Source organism: Belonocnema kinseyi, chromosome 2, assembly GCF_010883055.1.
Source record: "Belonocnema kinseyi isolate 2016_QV_RU_SX_M_011 chromosome 2, B_treatae_v1, whole genome shotgun sequence".
NCBI classification, from domain to species: domain Eukaryota; kingdom Metazoa; phylum Arthropoda; class Insecta; order Hymenoptera; family Cynipidae; genus Belonocnema; species Belonocnema kinseyi.
The window spans coordinates 103,830,048-103,853,037 of record NC_046658.1 but is presented as its reverse complement, the minus strand read 5'-3'; the positions used below and the strand labels follow the sequence as shown (position 1 = coordinate 103,853,037).

The 22,990-nt window shown below is 29.1% G+C and overlaps 2 protein-coding genes and 1 further gene across 5 annotated transcripts in view; all 3 read right to left on the bottom strand.

The window, feature by feature from the left end:
* LOC117183100 overlaps nucleotides 1–8,351 on the bottom strand; it is a 49,137-nt gene extending 40,786 nt beyond the window's left edge. For both annotated transcript variants that reach the window (XM_033376267.1, XM_033376268.1), the window contains exons 1-4: nucleotides 7,962–8,351; nucleotides 4,197–4,375; nucleotides 1,379–1,555; nucleotides 1,160–1,299 (exon numbers count right to left, since the gene is read on the bottom strand). In XM_033376267.1, coding sequence (XP_033232158.1) covers nucleotides 1,160–1,299; nucleotides 1,379–1,555; nucleotides 4,197–4,375; nucleotides 7,962–8,180 — 715 coding nt within the window. In that variant the 5' untranslated portion in view covers nucleotides 8,181–8,351. The remainder of the gene's footprint in view (nucleotides 1–1,159; nucleotides 1,300–1,378; nucleotides 1,556–4,196; nucleotides 4,376–7,961) is intronic.
* A 5,358-nt stretch (nucleotides 8,352–13,709) lies between these two features.
* Nucleotides 13,710–22,990, bottom strand: part of LOC117166853 (probable JmjC domain-containing histone demethylation protein 2C) — a 345,468-nt gene continuing 336,187 nt past the window's right edge. For all 3 annotated transcript variants that reach the window (XM_033351211.1, XM_033351213.1, XM_033351212.1), the window contains exons 17-19: nucleotides 20,321–21,761; nucleotides 18,643–18,898; nucleotides 13,710–16,705 (exon numbers count right to left, since the gene is read on the bottom strand). In XM_033351211.1, coding sequence (XP_033207102.1) covers nucleotides 16,390–16,705; nucleotides 18,643–18,898; nucleotides 20,321–21,761 — 2,013 coding nt within the window. In that variant the 3' untranslated portion in view covers nucleotides 13,710–16,389. The remainder of the gene's footprint in view (nucleotides 16,706–18,642; nucleotides 18,899–20,320; nucleotides 21,762–22,990) is intronic.
* Nucleotides 16,819–16,891, bottom strand: LOC117168606.

The window sequence follows — 22,990 nt, the reverse complement described above, 5'->3', positions numbered from 1 at the left end:
TATTAAACTTCAATCAAACAGTTGAATTTTCAAACCTAAAATACGAATTTTTTAAAGAAACTGTTGAATTATGAACCGTAGAATTTGAATTTTAAACCAAAAAATATGAATTTCAATGAAGAAAGATGAATTTTTAAACAACTACTTGATTTTTAAACAGAGAAATTAATTTTCAAGCAAAAATATGAATTTTTTAGAAGACAGTTGAATTTTTAGCCAAAAAGGATAATTTTCAGCAAAAGGTTAATGTCCAATCAAGAAAGATGAATTTTCAACCAAAAAAGGTTACTTTCAATAAAATAATTGAATTTGTAACCAAATAGTTAAATTTTCAATTTAAAAATTCTAATATTTTTTTGAAAACTTTTAAATTATCAGTCTGAAAAGATGAATTTTGAATAAATAGATCTTTACCAAGAGAGATTACTTTTTAACAACAAAAAAATCGTTTTCAACGAAAAAAAAATATCACTGTTTAACTAAATTCTTGAATTTTGAAAAAAGAAATTAATTTTCAAGCAAAAATTCAAATGTTTTAGAAGACAGTTGCATTTTCAGCGAAAGGTTAATTTTCAGCAGAAGGTTAATTTTTAAATAAGAAAGATGAATTTTCAACCAAAATAGGTCACTTTCAATAAAATAATTTAATTTTAAACCAAATAGTAGAATTTTCGAGCCAAAAACACGAATCAATCATTCAAGATGGACTTTCAAATAAATAATCCAATTTTCAACCAAATCGTAGAATTTTTAACTCCAAAGAATGTAATTCAATCCAAAATACTTAAATTAATGAAAAATTAATTAATTTTAAAGGTTTTCGATTTGAAAACGCCCAACTGTTAAGGCTTGCAATTTGAAAAAAAAATCAAACTTTGAACGCGGATTCACGAAATTAGAACTTTTTCAATGTCAAACGCTATTAATTCCAAATTTGCCAAGCATAAAGATTAAATAAGAAATTAGTCACTCTTTTCTATTTTTGAATTGCATTGAAAAAAATGTTACTGTAATTAAAAAAAAAATAAATAAAGTATAACAAACTTCTGAGAAAAACGGAAGAAAGTCAGTTTGTCGCATTTTTCTTCAAGAAGTCGCAAAAAGTCGCACGATCCGAGCCCTGCAAACGATAGATTGAAAGTTCTCTCTGTGTACTAACTTGTTAAGAAAATTTCTGCTAAATGATTAATCCTCTGATTGTGAAGGAGAGTTAAGAGTTGAACCTTCACTTCCACTACGAACTCTTGCGCTTGACTAACCAATCTCATAGAAAGTTGATGAGGGTCGCTCTTACATAATCTGCAAAGAGTTTATAGATCATAATCAATAATGATTGCAAAGGAAACAAGCATCAGGTACTTTGATGGAAAATACTCACTGTACAACAGTGTTTTGCAAATTGCTTTGACGAGAGGAGTCGCTTGGAGATGGAAGAGAATTAGGGACACTGGAAGCAGTCATGGCCGCGTGAAAGACAGAATGTATGTGCTTTCGCAAATCCGTCCAAAGGCTGTTTAACCTTAATGCTCTCTCCATTTCTTCCATAAGTATCCTCCTGTTAATTACAAAATTAAGTACAAAAAAAACATTTTCCATTTTCAAAAAGTAAGTAAGTAACGTTGCCCAAACTCCTATTAAAACATTGAAAATAGGGTAATATTTCAGGAAAATAGAATAATAATGGAGGAATAAATTTTTTCAAATCAGATAAATGTAGATGCCACATTGAATACAACATTTAAGTTTTAATTTCTCCGATGCCAAGTCGAAATAATATGTTAAATTTTCAACAAAAAAGGTTAATTTTATAATAAAAAGACGAATTTTTAACAAAATGCATGAACTTCCTACTAAATATGTATATTTAAAATTTTTAACTTGTAAACGATAAATTTATCAACAAAAATGGATTAGTGCAATTTTCAGATAAAAAAATTAACAAAAGAAAAAAGACTTGAACAAAAAATTTGTTAAATTTTCAACCATAAACGCTTAATTTTTAACCAAATAAGCCAAAAATATACATTTTTTCTGCAAGAAGATTATATGTTCTACAAAAAACACAACTTTGAACAAAAACAGTAACTTTCAATAAAACTGTTTAGTTTTCAACCCAAAACGACGTTTATTTACAAAATGGTAGAATTTTCAACCAAAAAGGACAACCCTTTAACAGAATACATACATATTCAACTAAAAAAGAACAGTTCTCAATTAAAAATATCAATTTTCAACAAAAAATAAAATAGTTAAATTGTTTGTTTAAAAAAGTATGCTTAACAAAGTAATTACATTTTCAGCCAAAGAGATGATTTTTTAACTAAAATAATGAATCATACAAAAATCATTCCTTCACAAAAGAGTTAAATCCAAAATACAATTTTTAACCCAGAAGATTAATTTTCTAAAAATGGTATAGTTAAATCCCCAAACAAAGAGATAAATCTTCAACTCGACAAAATGAATATTTAACTAAGAAGTCAAAGTTTTAACCACGCAGCTCAATTTCTGACAAAAAAAAACGAAATTTTAGCAAAATAGTTGTATTTAAAATAAAATAATAAAAATTTCAGTTAAATACTAAAAAAAAATTCAATTTAAACATTGAATTTTTAACCAAACAGTCAAATTTTCGACTAAAAAATTAATTTTGCAAAAAGAAGATTAAGGTTCTACCAACAAAATTATTTTTAACAAATTACATCAATTTTTAACAAAAATGCTGCATTTTAAAGTGCGAAGGATGAATTCTCGACAAACTGGTTTAATCTTTAACCCAAAAGTATGATTTTTTAAACTAGAAAGTTAATTTTCTACCAAAAAGTTACATTTTTACGTACAATTTTATTTGCAACCAAATAATTTTATTTTCTACCAAACTGTTGCACCCTCAACCGAAACAAATTAATTTAGAACAAAACCGTTGCCTTTTTGATCAAAAAGAATGAATTTTCAATCAAGAAGATTAATTTTTGTCCAAAAAATATAAATTAAAAAAAAGGCATGATTGTTTAATAACAAAAATCAATTTTTTTAAATATAAATTTATAACAAAAAATAGAATATTTACACTGTTAGTTTAAAAAAATTAATTTTCAACAAAATAATAACTATGTAATATGTAGTTAATTTTTCAACTATGGAGTGATCTTTAACTAAAATGATGAATCGCAAAAAAATGAATTTTTCTCAAAAGAATTCAATCGAAAATAGGATTTTTGAACCCAGAAGATTAAATGCTGGAATTTTTAAGAACAAGAAAATATATGAAATTAACAACAAAAAAGTTCAATTTGAAATCAAGGAAATGAATATTGAAAATCTATGAGTTTGTAACTATGAATTTTTTTTTCTCATAACCAGCTAAATCGAATCAAATCCATACAATTTACTTAAAAATTGAATTTTTGACTAAAAAAAGAGCCATTTTTAACCGAAAAGGTAAATTTTCCAGAAAGAAGATTAATATTCTATTTTAAAAAACACGATTTTTCAACAATAAAAAACATACATTTTTAACAAAATTGTGGAATTTTAAAGCCAAAAGGAAGAATGATCTACAAAACACTTGAATTTTTAAGGCGAAAATATGATTTTTATACAAATAAAGTCCTTTTTCTGCCAAACAGTTAAATTTAAACAAAAAATGGAATATTTACTTTATCAGTTAAAAAAATTCTTAAGCAAAAAAATTAATTTTCAACAAAATAGTTACATTTTCAGTCAAAAAGAAGAATTTTTAACTAAGGTGATAAATCTTAAAAAACATGAATTTTCAACAAAACAGTTAAACCCAAAAGATAATTCTTTAGTCCAGAAGCTTCATTTCATCAACAAAAATTAATGTTTTGGCAAGTTGCTCAAGTTTCAACCAATTAGCTGAATTTCTGGTAAAAAAAAGACGAATTATTAACAAAATAGTTGCATTATCAATAAAATAATCAGTTTTTGAACCAAATATGTACTAGAAGTTTAAACAAAACGAGATGAATTCCGAACCCAGAATATAATAGTAGACTTTCAACTAAAAGTAGTTAATTTTTTTTTGTTGGGTTTTATTAATTTAGTTCGAATTCAAGCGAAAAAAGGGATAAGTTTCTTTAAAACAGAGAATAATTTTTTTAAAATGTATTATCAAATTGTTAACGTAGTTTATGGACGAGCTTTAATCCCTTTCATAAAGAACAAATTCTTACCTTTTTACTCTGCACATCTCACACCTGCAAGGATCTCTAGCACGAAGAGGAAGAATGAATGCATCATCAGAAGAAGTTTCAGATGAATCCTTGCAATCTTCAGCTAAAGCTTCGATGCTCTCTATACCGTTCCTTTCTTGCATGGTTGTGTTGTTTAAACTTTCACAGTTTTCTGCGATCTATTAGTTAACAAGAAAGGAAATAAATAATTGGGTCTATCTCAATATGGTAATTGTTAAGTATAATCGTAATAGCTTAAAGAAGTGAAAATATTCAAAATTTACTTTTACATTCAGCAAAGCAACCATCTTTTTATAAGAAATCGCATGGTTTTTAAATAATGTCAAATGAATTTGTAATGATGTCTTCCCTTAAATATATATAGTTTCTTAATTTGAAGCAATCCGTTGAAGGTTCATCGAGGGCAATATAAAAAATTTCAAGACAATATAAAATGTGTTAAATGAACCATTTTTAATTTTAACTCGTTCTCATAACCAAAAAGATTTCCTCTTCTGAAAATCCCTTCATTAATAATTAAATCGTGATACTTATAAGTATAATCAACGATTTCTGTCCACGATTTTTTACTTCATCCGTAATATAATTAATAATTATTTGAATGTGTATTTGAAACCACATTCGTCAATGATCTTAAACTCAAATTAAAAACAGTTCATTAAGAGTTCTGAATTTTTTTGTAACGTAATCTCTTCGAATTCTTTTGAATCTTTTAAAATAACTTTAAAAACTCTTTAACAAACGGTTTAAATAAAATGCACACGCGCGTTTACGTCCCTGGGATATTATTTTAAAATATTAAAAACATAAACTATTTAAAATTCCATAACAAAATATTGAATAAAAAAGGACAATTTTTTTCGTTTCTTAGAAAAGCTTAGTTAGCTTTATTCAAAACAAAAAAACAAGTAATAGAAAGAAATTAGTTTAAATTTTGATGAAACTTCACATTGATTAAATATTTTTATGAAACGTATACTTAAGAAAAAATGTTAAACATTTTGGTAGTTTTAGAAAATTGCTCAAATTCTAGAACTTATCAAATTTGTGTTCAATCGATAAATGTCATTAGGTTCAGTTCCAAATATTGTAACTCTCGTTTGAATTTTGGTTTAATCGAACAATTTTATGGGGTTAATTTTTAAATATGTTAAATATCTACAAACCGAAAATTTCGATTAGACTGTTTATTTCGTTAAAAAAAAAGGATTGTTGCTACTTCTGGAAAGTTTTGAAAATCCTATAATTTTACTTCACATAAAATTAATTTAAAAAACTAGATATTTTTCAATTTTAGTCGTTCACATTTGAAATAATTTATTGATGAAAAACTTAATTGTGCATGGTAAAATTTAAAAATTAAATTTGAGACTGCTCAACAATCCTATTGATAATTTCAAACGAAAGGGTCTTAGATTTTTTCATTACCATAGTTCTTACCATGTCTCTGTCAGCTATTTATGTACATATCATTCTTGTTACGAACTCGATAAAGTTTTATTATTATGTACTTCTTTTTCAAATTACTACATCAATTTTGTAACTGTCACAATTTCATGTGAGATAAGAACTTCTGTATCCAGTTTTCACAATTTCAACATGTATTAAATTGTTTCAGATTCAACTTTTTTTAAAAGCTTTTAAGAGTTAAAAAATTAATTATCGTAATTTGCATTATATATTTGAAGCATCAGTATTAAAATTCAAAGATTCAGATTCAGTACTAAAAATACAAATAAACATATTGTCATTTTCAATTCTCAAAATAGAAAAATCAATCAATAAATTTGAAAATTGAAAAATTATAGTATTTGAACCAACTTTAAGCTAGGAACTTGAACCATTACATTTTTTTCAACTGATATTTTTTTACATCAGAAGTTGAATTATTTCGATTTGAAATAGTTTATATATCCTTAAAAAGATTCATAATTTTATTTCAGTCTTGACAAACAAACAGGTTGTTTCAAATTTCTTCAAATTTAACATTATTCGAGTTTCAAATAATTTTTCAAAATAAAAAATCATTTTAGATTTTCTTGCCAAATCTTAAGAAAATGTGTTCAATATTTTGAAGACCTTCACAATTCGTAAAAGCTTACGCATTTTTTCTTCAAAATCTGCGAAAAATATACATTTTGCTTTAAATTAGGCCATGACTATTTGCACCGAAATTTCATTACGAATATCCGAATTTTCTCGGAACGCACACTTCGTTTAAAATATTTGAAATCATTTAAAGTTTGAAATTAATTTTGAGTCTTTTCAAAACCCCTAAATATCTCTAAAAATTACATGAATTGTTCTACAAATAGTAAGTTTTCAATTGTTGTTTATAACTTAAAACATAAGAATTGCATTTACAAATTAATCATTTTTTAAATAGAAAAAATAAAATCGTTACCTTCAAAGTTGAAAAGCACCTTGAAATTTCAAAGATTCAAGGCTGTCCATTTCAAACAATTTAGTCTCAAAGTATTAACAATTTTTTACAACAAAGACTTTTGAATTGAACATCCTTAAATTTTGAACGGATTTAGAAACGTCTTAACAAATCAATTATTGTTCAGTGTTTAATACTGTAAATACAATTCAATTTTTTAAATAATTAATGAAATTGTATTTACAGTTGATCAAGTAAACATTTTTGTGGTCAAAAATTTTCAATTTCAAACGCTGTTAATTTTCAATTGTTTAAGTCTTTCAAGACTGCTTTTGAAAATTCTTTAAATAAAAAATGTACGCTTAAAAATAAAAATCTAAATTGGAAAATTTTGCCAAGTAAAAGATTTTCGAATTACGCATTATAAACTAAATATCATAAATAAAGAAGATAAAAATTCATCTAATTATTTCAAAAATTGTTAAAATCGAACTGGAACCAATTTTCCAACTAAAGTTTGTAAAATTTCCGTTCAAAAGAAAAATTCACAAGTCATTTCCCGGTCTAAAAAATTGCCGGGTTTTCCGATTCAACGGCCTCTTAAAAATTAAAAATTAGATCCATTTGCTCGAAAACATCTTCGAACGATAAGATTCAACATTCTTACGAAAGTCTATTCATATAATTAATATAATTCGATAAAATTTGAAGCGTAAAACCCTCATTCTCGAAACCAACGAAAAATTATATATAATAGTATACAATTTTCCATCAATAACATAACATACTTAGATATCTATAATTCCAAACATTTCTACGATTTCAGCCCGTCGAGACAAATGCCGATAAGCTTTTTGATAAGTAGAATACACAATTACAATTTTAATGCACTTAAGAGAATTTCCGAAGCATCTACACTTTTCCAAGCAATGTCAGAATGGGTCAATAGTTCCATCGGTTTTCATTTTGACAGTACAACGCATAACCTCAAAAAAATATTTTGCGTATTTTCACTGCAAATACAGAAACAAGTTTTCAATTCATTGTTTCTAGTACAATTTAAAAAACTACAATAATGCTCAACATATCAAATTTGTTTCCGAATACAACATACAGTTCTAGTTCTAAATGTATAAATAATACCGATTATATACAAATATTTAATATGCAACTCTCAACTTCGCAGAGAAAATTATACAACAGCAATGAGCGGATTGAATTGAACAGGCTTGTTTTTCTTTTTTGAAGAACCAAGATTAAACTGACATAAGACAAGGGAGGAAAATACCAAGGGAAATAAGAAAATTGTGAAAGCGTGAGAATCTTCGGCTGAAATAAATCTGTGAAAGGGAGAAGCCTACCTGTAACTCCACTGAATCAGATGAGGGAGTGTCAATGGGTGAAGGTTCATCACCGGAGGATTCTGGAGCACCGTCGGCTTCCTGTCTTGGACATTCCGGGCTAGGACTTTCACGGTAAGAATCATCCTCGGTGTGCTCATCATGCACGTCACCCATTGCTTTTTCTTCGCGTACCCTGGACGTCTCGCAGTGTTCGTCTGGATTGTCGCATTCACTCATTATATCCAGTGTGCGAAATTATGGAATGCCAGGATAAATGTCCACAACACTAACTTTTGCCCGGGCAACACTTCAACTATTATGGATTGATTTTCTTATTTTTAAAATTGGATTTTGTCGCGAAGCCGCGTAAACACCTTTACAATATGAACAAATATGAACTCCATCAACAATATGGCGACGTGCACAGACGTGCATTGCGTGCCACTTGCCACAAGATGTCGCCTTTTTCAGCTTCTACGCATGCGCGTACTTTCAGCCGGATGCCAGTTCCTTATTTTAAATGTTGAAAATCGATTTTTTTTAAATCGTAAATCTTACAAATATCTGAACTAACTTCAAGTGGCAAAGCGTAAAGACTGGATTATCTTTAACTTGAGAATTTAAACAAAAATTCTCTAACATTTCCAGGTTTCCAGGTGTTATTTGATATTACGCAATATAGTCTTTTCTAGATTTTTTATTGTATTATTTGTTTGAAAATTTACATCTTTTTTTTGTAAATTAATCTTTTGTGCTAGAATATTTAATCTTCTTGGTTTAAAATTCATCTATTTAGTTGAAAAAATTCAAAAACTTGTTTTGAATTTTTTCTCTCCCTTGACTGAAAACTGTTTCTTTTTTTATATTCAGCTAATGTTAACAAGTGATATTTTGTAGTTGAATTCTGCTGTTTTTGATTAATTATTAAAGTCTTCTTTGGTTGAAATATGACCAACACATTTCTCGTTCAAAATTAATCTTTTTTTACATAAAATGTAATTACTTCATTAGAATATGAACTCTTTTGATAAAAATAACTTTTTTTTGAGGATTCATAATTTTAATTGAAAAAATATTTCTTTGATTTGAAGAATGAGCTATTTTGTTGAAAATTTATTTTCTCTTCAGATGAAAATTATTTTTTTATTTACGAAAAATGTAACTATTCCAGTTGAAACTTTAAATATTTTGTTAACATTTTGTTTCTTTGTTAAAAATTAATTTTTTTAACTGAAAATGAGTTGAATATTCTAGATGAATAACTTTGGTAGAAGAATGATCTTTTTAAATTAATAAATCGTCTTTTGAGTGGAAATAAATCTTCTTGGTCGAAACTTAATGTTTTTTGTTAAACATTCAATTATTCTAAAGATTCACTATCTTAATTAAATATTTATCTTTTTTTATTAACTTATGCAACTATCTTAGTTGGAGATTCATAATTTTTATTAAAAATTCATCTTTTTGGTAGCATCAATAATTTTTATCTGAAAATTGGGTCTTAAATTTTTGGTTGGCTATTTATATCTTTTAGTAGAAAATTCATGAATTTGGTTGAAAATCCGGCCTTTTTGAAAAAAATGAATTTTCTTGATAGATACTTTATCTTTTTGTTTAAAAATTTAATTAGCATAGATAAAGGTTCATGATTTTAGTCGAAAATTCATCCTTTTTGTTAAAATTCAACTATTCTATTTGAAGGTTCATAATTTTAGTTGAAAATTCATCAATTTGGTTGAATTTTTTTTGGGGAAAATTAATTTTTTTTAACTGAAAACTTAACTATCTCATTCTTGGTTAGAAATTGGTATTTACTATTTAAAATTTAACTATTTCGTTGAAAATTGATCTTTTTATTTGAAAATTTAATTATTTGGTTGAGTTCACGTATTTTGCCGAAAAATCGTCTTTTTGGTAGAAAATTAATCTTTTTTGTTTGAAACTTTAAATATTTGGTTACCGTTTACGGTGAAAAAATTCTAAATGAATTAAACATTTTCAATGTTAAAAATTGAATTATTTTAGGAAACACCCAAAATAAAAATTTAAATAATTCTATACACTTTAAACCGTTTAAATTTGTTCAATTCCTTCGAAATCTTATCATTTCTTTTCAAATCTTATGAATCCCTTATAATTACGTTGAAATTCCTTCGAAATCTCTGAAAACCGTAAAAATCCTCAGAAATCCCTAGAAGTGCCTTGCAATTTAATTCAATTTCTTAATTATGTTCCATAACATCTCCTAGAAATTCATTGAAATCCCTTGCAGTTTATTGAATATATCATTGAAATCATCGATACATTTTTAAAATCCTTTAATATTGTCTGAATTGCTACAAAATTCTTCGAAATACCATGAAATCCCTCAGAATATTTTAAAACACACTATTTTCTTTGAGATCCGCTTAATTAAAAAAAATCCCTGAACTCTTTTAAAACTTCATGCATCATTTTGAAATCTTTAATATCTTTTAAAATTCCTTTTAAAATGTTTAAATCCTCTAAGAATTCATAAAATCTATAAAAATAAGCTTTTTGATTAGGCCTTGTGAAATCCCCACAAATCATTTAAAATCTCGCGCTATAGAAATTCCTTATAAACTAAAAGCTTTGAAATTCCTTGACGTCACAGAAATCCACTGATATCCATTAAAAGAGCTCATGAATTCTATTTAAATCTCTAGAAAAAGTCTCCAATAATCTGCTTGAAATCTTCAAAATCTTCTAAAATCTTACGAAATAATTTGAAATGTTTGATTCTCGTGAAATTTACTATAATCCTAAGAAATTCCATGACATTCCTCAAAATCTTTTAAAATGCACTATTTTCTTTAAAATCCTCTTATTTTTTTAAATCTTTAATATCTTTTACAATTAAATCTTCTAAGAACTTATAAAATCTCTTTAATTAAAGCCGGTGAAATCCCTAGAAATAATTTGAAATCCAAGACCATAAAAATTTCTTATGAACTTATGAAATATTTTGTTAATCCTATGAATTCTTCAATATTGTAAAAATTCTTTAAATCTTTTAAATCGCGCCTTACATTTTGAAATATTCTTAAATCTTACAAAATCATTTTAATTTTTTAATTTTCTAATTTTTTCAACTTTACTTTAATCCTATGAAATTATTTTAAATTCCTTACAATCTTTTAAAATGCATTATTTTCTTTTTGTGTTGGTTTAAAATCATTGAAATATTTTTATATCTTCTAAAAATTATCAAAACCTTTTGAAATTGCTTAAAACTTCAGAAATCTTTGATATATTTTTTTTAATTCTTAGAAATACTTGGGAAATCTTTCCTGAATTTTTTGCATTTACTTGAATCATTGCAATATTTGAAACCTTTCTGACATTTTTTAAAATTTTCTAAAAGCATGTGAACTCGTTTGAAATCTTTACTGTAACTTTTTCTAAATCTTTGAAATTCTTGTATTATTTTGACATCTCTATGGAATTTTTAAAATTTAAGAAATTTAAATTATACCAAAATCCAAATTAAAAATCCCATTTAACGTCCAATAATCAAATTTATGCAAAATCCTGTTAAATAAAACAAGAATCCAACTACCAAATTTGGTCGTTGGATTCTTGTTTTATTCAACAGGATTTTGTATGGAATTTTTGAAATATTTGTATTTATTTAAAATCATAAAAATATTTGTGAAATATTTGTACAATCTTTTGAAATCTTCTAAACAAATTTGAAATCGTTTAAAATCTTAAAAATGTATTGAAATCTTTGAAATCTGGTAAACTGCACCCTTTTGAAATTTTTATGAAATCTTTTGTATTCATGTGGAATCATTAAAATATTTGGAATCTTTTCAAATGTTTGTAAAATCTTTGACAATTTTTTTGAAATATTTGTAAAATGTTTTAAATCGTTGTGAAAACATTTCAAATCTTCTAAAAAAATTTGAAATCGTCGAAAATCTTTCAAAAGTTTTGAAATCTTTGAAATCTGATGAACTGCAACCTTTTAGAAATCTTTAAAATATTTACGAAAGCTTTTTTATTCATTCGACATCATTTAAATATTTTGAAGCTCTTACAATTTTGGTAATATCTTTGTAAATTTTTTTGAAATATTTGTAAAATCTTTTGAAATCTAGTGTATTGATCACTTTTTGAATTCTTTATGAAATTTTTGAAATATTTCGAAATATTCAAAGTTTTGTAAAATCTTTTGAAATTTTGGGTAATGCTCCTTTTTTGAAATCTTTCAATTTGAAATTTTTTGTATTTATTAAAAATCTTTTTAAATTTTTGTAAAATTTTCGAAATCCTTGAAATACTTGTCAAGTATTTTGAAATATTTGAAATCTTTTGAGATCTTCTAAGCGAATTTGAAATCGTTTTAAATCTTTAAAATGTTTTGAAATCTTTGGAATCTGGTGAACTGCATCATTTTTGAAATCTTTAAAATACTTGTAAAAGCTTTTCTATTCATTCGACATCTTTAAAATATTAGAAATATTTTTAAATTTTGGTAAAATCTTTGAAATACTTGTGAAATATTTAGAAATGTTCGAAATTTGGTAAAATCTTGAAATTTTGGGTGCTGCCTTTTTTTAATATTTGAATTTGAAATTTTTTGTATTTATTAGAAATCTTTTTAAATTTTTGTAAAATCTTTGAGATTCTTGACATCTTTGTCAAGTTTTTTGAAATATTCAAAAATTTATAAAATCTTCTAAACGAATTTGAAATCGTTTAAAATCTTTGAAATCTGGCGAATTGCATCCATTTTGAAATCTTTAAAATATTTGTAAAAGCTTTTTTATTCATTCTGCACTATTAAAATATTTTGAATCTTTTAAAATTTCGGTAATAACTTTTTCAAGTATTTTGAAATATTCGCAATGTTTGTAAAATATTTTGAAATCGTTTAGAATGTTTTGAAATCTGGTATACTGTAATCCTTTTTGAAATATTTGTGAAATCTTTTTAAATTTTGGTAACACGTTTAGAAATCCTAGAAATCTTTGTGAAACATTTCGTTAATCTTTGTCAAAAGTTTCTTCAATCTTTTGTGCTCATTTGGAATTTCAAATTTATTGAAACTTTGAAATTATTTAAAATCTTTGAAATCTGGTATAATATTCCCCTTTTTGATTCATTGATATTCTTGAAATCTTTGACATCTAGTCTATTGTATTCTTTTTAAAATATTTAAAATCTCGGAAATCTTTTTTGAAATATTAAAAATCTTTGAAATCTTTTCTACATGCCTTTTTTATATCCTTTTTAAGTCTTTCAAATTCGTAAACTCTTTTTAAAATGTTCAAAATCCTTTTAAACATTATAAAAGCTTTACGATAATTGTAAGTTCTACAGAATTATTTGATATTCCGTGCATACTCAAAAATCGAGTGATCAACCCCTCGAAAACTGTTTTAAAAGCAAAACAAAAATTCAAATTAAAGGTTATCGTGAAAAACTCAAGAGATTTCCAGGTCGCTGGACGCCCTCATTAAAATACTCCTGACAGCTTTAAAACCCTACAAATAAACTGAAACCCGTCCAAATCGTTTAAAACCAAATCCTCGAAATTCTTAGAATCTCCTTTTAATTTTCATTTTTGCGATGCCGGACATTAATTACGACCATCTAGCGAACAAGTTTGAAAAAAATGTTTAAAGCAAAAGTAAAGAATTTCAACTTTCTTGTAATCTAATTTTTTCTTAGATTATTTACTTAAAGTTTGAGTTAAGGGAAAGGAGAGTAGTGAAGAAGAAAAATGAAGACACTGTGTTTTCATAATATAAACATTTTCTTATTCAAACGTATGTTCTTACATTTACACAGTACAAAAAATTATACTCAGACCCGCCGGCCCGCGGTTCATAACTGCTGTGATTGGGGGCGACCGGTGATGGGTTGGCGTGAAGTGGAGTGGAGTCAGGTGGGGCAGGACACTGGGGTTAGGATTTTTAAGGATCTAAGGTCTGTACATTGTCTTGTCCATACCACTTCGCCCCCAATCCACGGCACAATCATCTTCTCTCATGCGCACCTTCTTCTCTGAGCCACTCACGGACGCACGCGCACCTTCACACGCACACACTTTTTTAAACTCCACTCGATCATCATTCGTCGTCCTTTCGCACTTCCGTCCTTCACACTATACAACTACTAGACGCTCATATTTTTCACCGTACGTTCGGCATCTTCAGCAACATTTAAATATCATATTCTTCGTAATAATTATTAATCGCAATAATGATAATAATAGTAATTATTATTATTATTCGAATAATGATAATAATAGACTAACTACCTACGCGTGTAAAGTGCTTTCCGTCTTGTGGTGGAGTGTTTCTCTTAAAACTAGACTTCTTCCTCCTACTCCTCATACCGCCTCCTCCTCCTCCTCCTCCTCCTCCTCCTAATCCTCCTCATCTTCCTTCATATTTATATATGCATACATGTATATATGTATAAATGTTTGTATGTATTTACACGTAGCGAGAGTTTTTTTGTTTAATAGCTTTGTCTGCAGCGACATTAATAATACATAGAATACGCTTCCTACAACTTCTTTATACACTGCTGCTGCCCCCGTTCACAGATAATAAGGGTATTTTTTTTTTTGTTGCTTACCATTTTTCTAACATTATTCAAGTATCGTATTCGTTAACGCTAAGATATTCTTTACTTTACTCGTGAGTTATCATTTAATCGAGTCGTTGTATGCTAGACAAATATTGAGATCAAAGAAATTGCAAATTCCAGGATTCCAGTATTTCTTTCTACATATTTTCCAAACGACGCTTCGGATTCGAGCTAGACTCTCGGCGAGGGATTATAAATGCAGTTTACTGAAATCGCTGTCTCTCTCTCTCTCTCTCCCTCCATTTGCTTATTCAAAAAACAACCAAAGGGGAAAGGTATCACTAACCATCCACCCAAGGTCTAATAAAATTCATCACATTTTTACAATCAAATTAATAAAACTGAGGAAAGTAGACGTTCAAAAAACCGAAGGTACTTTTCGACCAAGAGTCTCCTCGAATCGAACATATCCCTTGTAAAAAAAATTTCACTTCTCCTGTCACGTGGTGTGAATAAATCATTCGATACGGACTGTCGAACGTCAGGAACTGGATGATGCACGTCCACGCATTCAATTTTCGCATAATTTCAACATACAATATTTCCGTCCCCAAACCGTTCAACATTGGCACTTAAAAAGTTCGCGCATAAATATATCATCAGCCTAACTTTAGGCTTGCATTACTAAATAATGACAGTACCTACTGCCACTGAGTAGAAATTGAAAATTAAGTTTGCAATATCAAGAAACTGTAAAACCTGCTTCTTTCTTTTCCATTTTCCCTAATAATAAAATTTAAAAAAAAAACAACAGCTTGCCCACTCCTTGTTTTGTAGATTTAGAAAAGGCAATAAAATATATACACAAATATCCCTTATTATTTCCATAGACGCTGAACGGATGACACTTTTTTCGCCATAAAGATAGAGCAACAAATAAGTCGAAATCAAACAAGACGAAAGAAGGAAATTAATCACAATTTCCCTTCTCGGTTTAAGCGAACATCAGTAGCAAGCGCGGCAGTACTTTTACTTTTACAATTCGGAACACATCAATCACAGCGAGCGAGCGAGAGAGAGAGAGAGAGAGAGAGAGTGAAAAAGGTATCGTCCATTCCCTGAATCCAGACAACATCGAAAACACCACACACACCATGAGAGCACACGAAACGGATCGATAAAGAGCGTTGATCCGCTGAAACGTCGCCGCTACAACGAGGACGACTTCTAATTGCACAAAGTACCTTCCTAGACATCATCTTTTTTTCTTTCTTTATCGGCAATCGCTATCAGGAATTTCTTACAAAGTATCGATTATCTACATCTATATATAATATATAGACAGTGTGTATTGGATACAGGCACGATATAATTAATTACAAACAATGTATGATCCAAGTCCATCTGGTATCACAATGGTAATGGACGCAGGGCGAACAAGCGAGCGAGCGAGCGACCCGATCCAAGATTAACTGAGACACAATCTCACGGACTTCATGTCCGATAATAACGAGACATTGAAAAAAAAAAGGAAAAAGAAAGAAAATAGAGAAGAAAAGAAAGAAACTCAAATCAAGAAGAAATAACGAAAAACCTTATTTGGCTCAGCCAATGAAAAAAGCAAACACATTCGAGCTACTCGTACAATATCACAAACTCCTTTCTGTTCATCCCGTCCAAGACTTCGGAGCGTTTTCTGGCTGATTATCTTCCTCGCTCGCACCTTTCATCGCATCTTCTTCTTCTGTCGCTCGCACTTACTTCGGGGGAGCACCGCTCGAACATCATTAAGAGTCGACGACGACGACTTTGGGGCACAACAACCAGAATTGGTCAATCAACGAACAACAGATCTTACGATCCTGGCCAGGGATTTGCGCTACGTCTCTTCCTTGACTTTCACGTCGGAATTAGCTGGTCCCTTCGAAACATTGTCGTCCTTCGCGTGGGCCAAAACGGTCAGCGAGTCTTTCACTGCGTGATAGATGATGTTCTTGATCTGCAGTTTGTCTTCGTGATTCGTGTGGGTGTCAGACAGTGCTCGGAATTCTTGAGTCAGATGGAAGCAGTGCGAGACATTTTCCGGCGACACAAAGTCTTCTGCTACCTTGATGCAATTATGCAGATTTCGCACCTGATGCGGAGCACCAGCTGGAACAAACACTGCATCTCCCAAGCACTGCACTATGGCATATCTGAAATTCAAAAGTTAACATCTTAATAATCACTATTTAAGTTCAAAGTTTAATACTTTTTCTATTGCCTCTTGTCTCATTTTCTATTCATAATTAGTAATTGTAAGACAAGGCTAGATTCAGTGTTAAAAAGCTCGTGATATTTACTATCACTGGTAATCAAAAACTTTTTTTTCATCACGTGTAAGCATCTAAATCAGTAAACAGGGTGTCTGCTCAAAACCTGGAAAATAATTCCCCGACAATTCCAAGTTTTTTCCAGATGTTTTCGAGGAATTTCATTAATATTACAAGATATTCACAAATATTTTAGCACGACAGATTAATTAAATAATTAAAGATTAATAAAAAAAAATCGTTTCTTGAATTGGTTCTTGAATAATAATTCAAACACATTTTTATTTTAACTACTTATACTCAAAACTCAGTTCATATTTAGGTAAAATATTGAGATTTTGAACTAAAGAGTAGAATTTTCAACAAAAAAAGATAAGCTTTCTAACAAAGAGAAGATTAAAAAAATGAATTTTCAATCAAACAGTTGAATTTTCAATAGAAAAAGATCAATTTTCAAAGAAATATATGAATTTTGAACTAAAAAAGATCGGCTCTCAACTGAAAATGGAATAGTTACATTTAATTATTTTCAACCCCCCAAAAAAAAGATTTAATTTAATTTTTAACCAAGCAGTTATATTTTTCACCAAAAAAGATGAATTAATGACTAAAATGATTAATAAATCATCGCAATACTTGAATTTTCAAACAAATTATTCAATACATTTTATCTAGTCAAAACCATAAGATAAAAAAAATTAAATAGGTAAATTTGAAACAAGAAAAGATAAATTTTCAGCTGAAAAGGTCAATCATTAACTGAAAACTGTTAATTTTTGACCAAAAGATGAGTTTTCAACAAAGAAGATGAACTTGAAAGTAAATTCATGAATTTTCAATTTATTGGATAAATTATTAATAATTACAATTAATGTTCAACTAAAGAGATGAATTTTTAACTAAAAGAATGTAATTTGCAATTACAATAGTTGTATATTCCGGCAAAAAAAAATAATTTTAAAATAAAACGAAACTATTTTTTTTCTTCAAATAGTCACATTTTTAAACAAAGTGATGAATCTTTAAGTAAAATTATCAATAACTGAAATATTTTAATTTGAAACAAAAACAAATTTTCAACCAAAATGATGAGTTTTTAACTTGAATCATTAAATGTTCAGCCCAAAAGATTAACTTTTACGAAAAAGAAGTCGAAATGTTCAACTAAAAAATATAATTTTGAAACAAAATATTTAGAAGTTACACTTCCAGTAAAATAAATTAATCTTCTGCAATAGAGAAAACAAAAAACAAGTCTTCAAAAAAATAGTTAAAGTGGCAACTGAAATAATTCAATTTCCGGTGAAAAAATTAATTTTCAACTAAAGAAAAAACGAGTCTACAACAAAATAGCTCATTTTTTAACCAAGGAGATGAATTTTCAATTAAAATGATGAATCTAACAGAAAATTAATTTTTAACAGAAGAATTAGTTGATGTTTCATAATTTTTAATAAAAAAAACACTGGAATTAAATCAAAAGAAACGAATTTTTAACCAAATCTGTGAATTTTCAACCAGATATTTGAATTTTTAACTAAAACCGATCAATTAAAGAAAAAATAGTTAAATTTTCAGTTTAAAAAAAACGATTCCATTTTTTTAAAACTATTTTTCAATAAAATAGTTCAATAAATTAATATGAAGCTACTTTTATAACTGAAGAATCATTGTTATTCAATTTAATATTGCAATTTCTCAGATATATAAAAATTCCCTGCCAATTACAGGTTTTCCAGGTTCGATAGACACCCTGGAATACTTTTTTTATTGTCTAGATTGAAAAAGAACGATGAAAGCTATGATTTTTAGATTCTTACCCCTCAACACCGTAGTCACGGTACAATCGTTCTCTAAGTGGTCCATCGAGATAGAAACTCTGATCGTGAATAGGATCATGGTAAGGTTCCAGGCGCGCTCCCCGCTCCAATGCAACTGCGTTCAAGAGATCTCTGATTTTATCCGCATCACGCGCAGCATAAATATGCCACAATGCACCGGGTGCTTCTCCCCGCTCACGAACCCGACGACGAGTTAGAATATCACAGCCTGCTTCGTCTACCGCTCTAAGTGCCTCTGTAATCGCAAGATTGCAACCGTTAGAGTCAAATAATAATGTAACACAATTTTTAAATAATTAACAGGGTTGCTACAGAAATACGGTCTCAAAAATTCATAACTTTTCCAGGATTTGTAGGTCTACTTTTATTTGAATTCAGTCAATTATATACAATTTCAACATATTCTGCTGATCGCAGACTAATTAAAAAACAATTTTTTGTGCACTTATAAATCAATGGAAATGTAAAGAACTTTTTAATAATTACAGACTCTACATCAGAAAAATATCCTAAAATAGGGGGAAAAGGATGATTTTTCTTGAAAATATGGCGAATAATACGAGAATAAATTCTTGAAATTTCTTATATTTAGAGTAAAAATACACAGCATTTTCACAAAAATAGTTGAATTTTTAACCAAAAAATATTTTTGACCAAAAGAGACGAATTGAAAGAAAACTGTTAAGTTTTCAAGCTATAAAGCCGAAGGTTTCAGAAAATCATTAACTTTGAAACAAAATTGTTGAATTTTGAACAACGAAAATTCATTTTTAACCAAATAGTTCAACTTTCAAGAAAAACAAACAGATTTCCCAATAGAATATTTTTTTAATTTTAACAAAAAATTTAATTTTCAACCAAAGAAGAAATTTTTAGTAGACATTCGAATTTTTAAAATGAAAATTAGAATCTTCAAAAAAAAAAAATTATTTTTCAACCAAAGAAAAATGACTTCTACCAAAAAGATGAATTTGTAACGAAAAATATAATAGCTAACATTTAAACCAAAAATAATTATGGTGAAACGATAGCATTAACCAAACATGAAGAATCTTGTCAAGAAAAAAAATGAAAAAGTACATTTAACTTTCAAACAAATTCATCGTAAGTCAATTCTTTTAAACAGTTAAATTTTCAACAAAAAAGGAAGATTTTTATATCCAAACAATACAAAGCTTTAACAGAACAGTTGACTTTCCGAACAAAAAAGAAAACTAAAAATATTTTTTAAAGTTTTAAGATAAAGAGATTATTTTTTTTTGTATGATAGTTTAATTCTACAACAAAAAGGTCATTTTTAACCAAATATTTGAAACTACCAATAAAAAAAAGATCAATTTTTCAGAAGACAGTTGAATTTTTTACAAATAGTGCATTTTCAACCAAGAAAGATGGCTTTTCTACCACAATATATGAATTTTCAATCCAGAGACGAATTTTCTACTTAAAAAAAAATATAAGTTCTGAATTAAATAGTGAAACTCTAAAAACAGTGAAATTTACCCAAAATCGGAGCAAGAGAAAATTATTTTTAAAAAAGGGGGGAGGGGGCACTGAAAAACCTATAATTATTGAATTTCCAGCTCTACCAAGTCGTGTAGCAAACCTGAGTAATAATAATTAAAAAACAACAATACAAAGTAGAAATGATATATACCTTTAATATGCTCATCGTTGTCACCATCCTTGGGAATTCCCACATACACCATCACATTGACAGCGTCTGAAATATCCAAGTGAAGGTTCGTTGTTCCCTTGTTCGGATGTAGGGCAGAACCGTAAGCATTGTACATCTTCGGTCCAAGGTCAGGCCTCACAAAGCAGTCAGGAAGTCGACTCGCAAGATTCAATCTTCCCGTGCGGTGAGTGTACTCGGAGAGGGGCAAAGCCTTCATCAAATCGGCGTACCTAGACGGCAACAGTTCCGCAAAGTCCTCGCCGGGAGGCCAGTCCTTGAGCTTCAAGAGCATCGGTTGTCCCCTCTCATCCTTCAATCTCTTCGAGAAATTTTCAAATCCTTCCCAAAACTTGCGCATTGGTTGATTCGGCACCAAATTTCCAGTCATACAGTTCACGAGATCGTTCTTCTCGTCGCCAAAGTCCCGGCCAAACGAGTCAGGATGCCAGAGGTCCTTGTCGAGGGACTTGGAAACGTCGGAAACAATCACGGGTTGTCCTCGCTTCCACTGATCTTGGAATATCCTGTAGTTGTTGGGGTTATTCGGATCGTTTAATCGCAACAGTTTGCCATCACACAGCCACGAGTGCGACACGTCGGGATAAAGGCTCTTGCTCTCGGTCAAGGTCATTATTCTAATAGGTAAGGGCTCCCGTCCCCGCTGGGTCCACTTGTATCGGCGCACAAAGTGCTTCAACTCGCGCGGCTTCTCATCGGTGTCGAGACCGCTCTCTTTCCCTTTCTTCACGCTGTGCTCGATCACGCTGGAAATCACCTCATCCAGGGTGTCCATCTTCGATTTTTTGCTGCCCTTTGAGACGTTGTTCGTTGTTGCATTCTTATCTGGAGTGTTGTTCGAATTGCTCGTGTTGTTCGTAGGAGAATTCGACCTCGAACCACTACTTCCGTTGGATTTGTTAGACGGCCTGATAAGCAATTCTCGCAAGGTTGAATAGTTGCCTTCGCCATCTGCCTCCGAATCTGAGCTGGAACCACTGTCGTTTTTACCCTCATTTGAGAGTGCAACATCAGCAAGCCAATTTAACGGCGAATTCTTGTCCTCTCCATTAGTTTTGCTCTCCGAAGATCCATTTGACTCTACCTTCTTTGCTTCTTTGGGTTCTTGCTTGATGTTGCCGTTCATGACAGCTAGAGAATCACCTTTGATCAAGTTTCTAAGTACATCGTTGGGACTGGATGGAGTGACGAGAGAGCAGTTGCAGTACTGAGGAATTCCCCATTCATTGCGACACTCGTGGAGACGCTGACCCACTTGCAGGAGACTATCGCCAGCAATTATCTGCGTGAGCATTAGTCTCGCAGGCTCGTGGACTTGTCGATTCGTGCAGAGTAACCATGAAAAATCATCTCGGTCTTTCCCACTTTCGCCCCAGATCTTAATGGTTCCGTTCTTGCGACCCTAAAATAATTCATCTGATTAGCTGTTGTCTCATTTTGCATTCATAATTAATCATTTTAAGGGAAGGGAAGATTCAGTGTTAAAAAGCTCGTGATATTTACTATCACTGGTAATCAAAAACTTGTGTTTCATCATGTGTAAACATCTAAATCAGTAAGCAGGGTGTCTACTCAAATCCTGGAAAATTGTTCCCCGACAATTCCAGATGTTTTCAGGTATCTCAAGTTTCTTCCAGATATAATTTTTCATAGCAGGTAGCCATTCAAATAATTTTTTTAAACAATCGAATCGTAATATGTAGACTTTCTAGAGTTTATTATAAATAATGTTCTTCCAAGTTTCATGGGATTCAATTAATATAATTGAAAAAACATTTAAAATCTATATTACAAGATATTTAAAGTGCATTAACACCATAGATTATTCGAAAAACTAAATAATTCTGAAAACATAATTAATCATCTCTTGAACTTGTCCCTACAGTCCATGATTTTCAAAGACTTTAAATTATAAATAAAAAGATTAATTTTCTAACGTAGAAGACGATTTTTCAACAAAATACATGAATTCTCAACCAAATAGTAGACTCGTCCATTAAAAAGATCAATTTTTAATAAACTATATAAATTTTCAAGTAAAAATATTGCATTTCCAACAGGATAAACGAGTTTCCAAATAAATAGTTCATTTTTCAACCAAAAAGATTAATTTTATACCAAAAAGACGATTTTTCCATAAAATACATGAATTCTGAACCAAATAGTTCAATTTTCAACTAAAAAAAGATCAACTTTCAACCAAATAGTTTTATTTTCAAACAAACAGATAAATTTTCGAAGAAGAAAAGACCAATTTAAAAAAAAAATGTAATAGTAAAATTTTTAGGTAAAAAAAGCGAATTTAAAAGAAAATAGTTGAATTTCCAAAAAAAAAAAGATGGATAAATTCAACTATTCTCGTGAAAGATTAATAGTTTTAGTTGAAAATACATCAGTTTGGTTGAAACCTAATTTTTTTATTTTTAGGTCGAATTCTAACATCTGTTTGAAAATGTGTGTTTTTTAAAACATAATATTAAAGTATTTTCGTTAAAATTTCATGGATTTTGATGAAACATCGTATATTTTGGTAGAAAATTGATCTTGTTTGAAAAGAAGATAAATTTTCTACCAAAAAAGACAATTATCCAACCAAATGCATTAATTTTCAACGAAATATTTTAATATTTA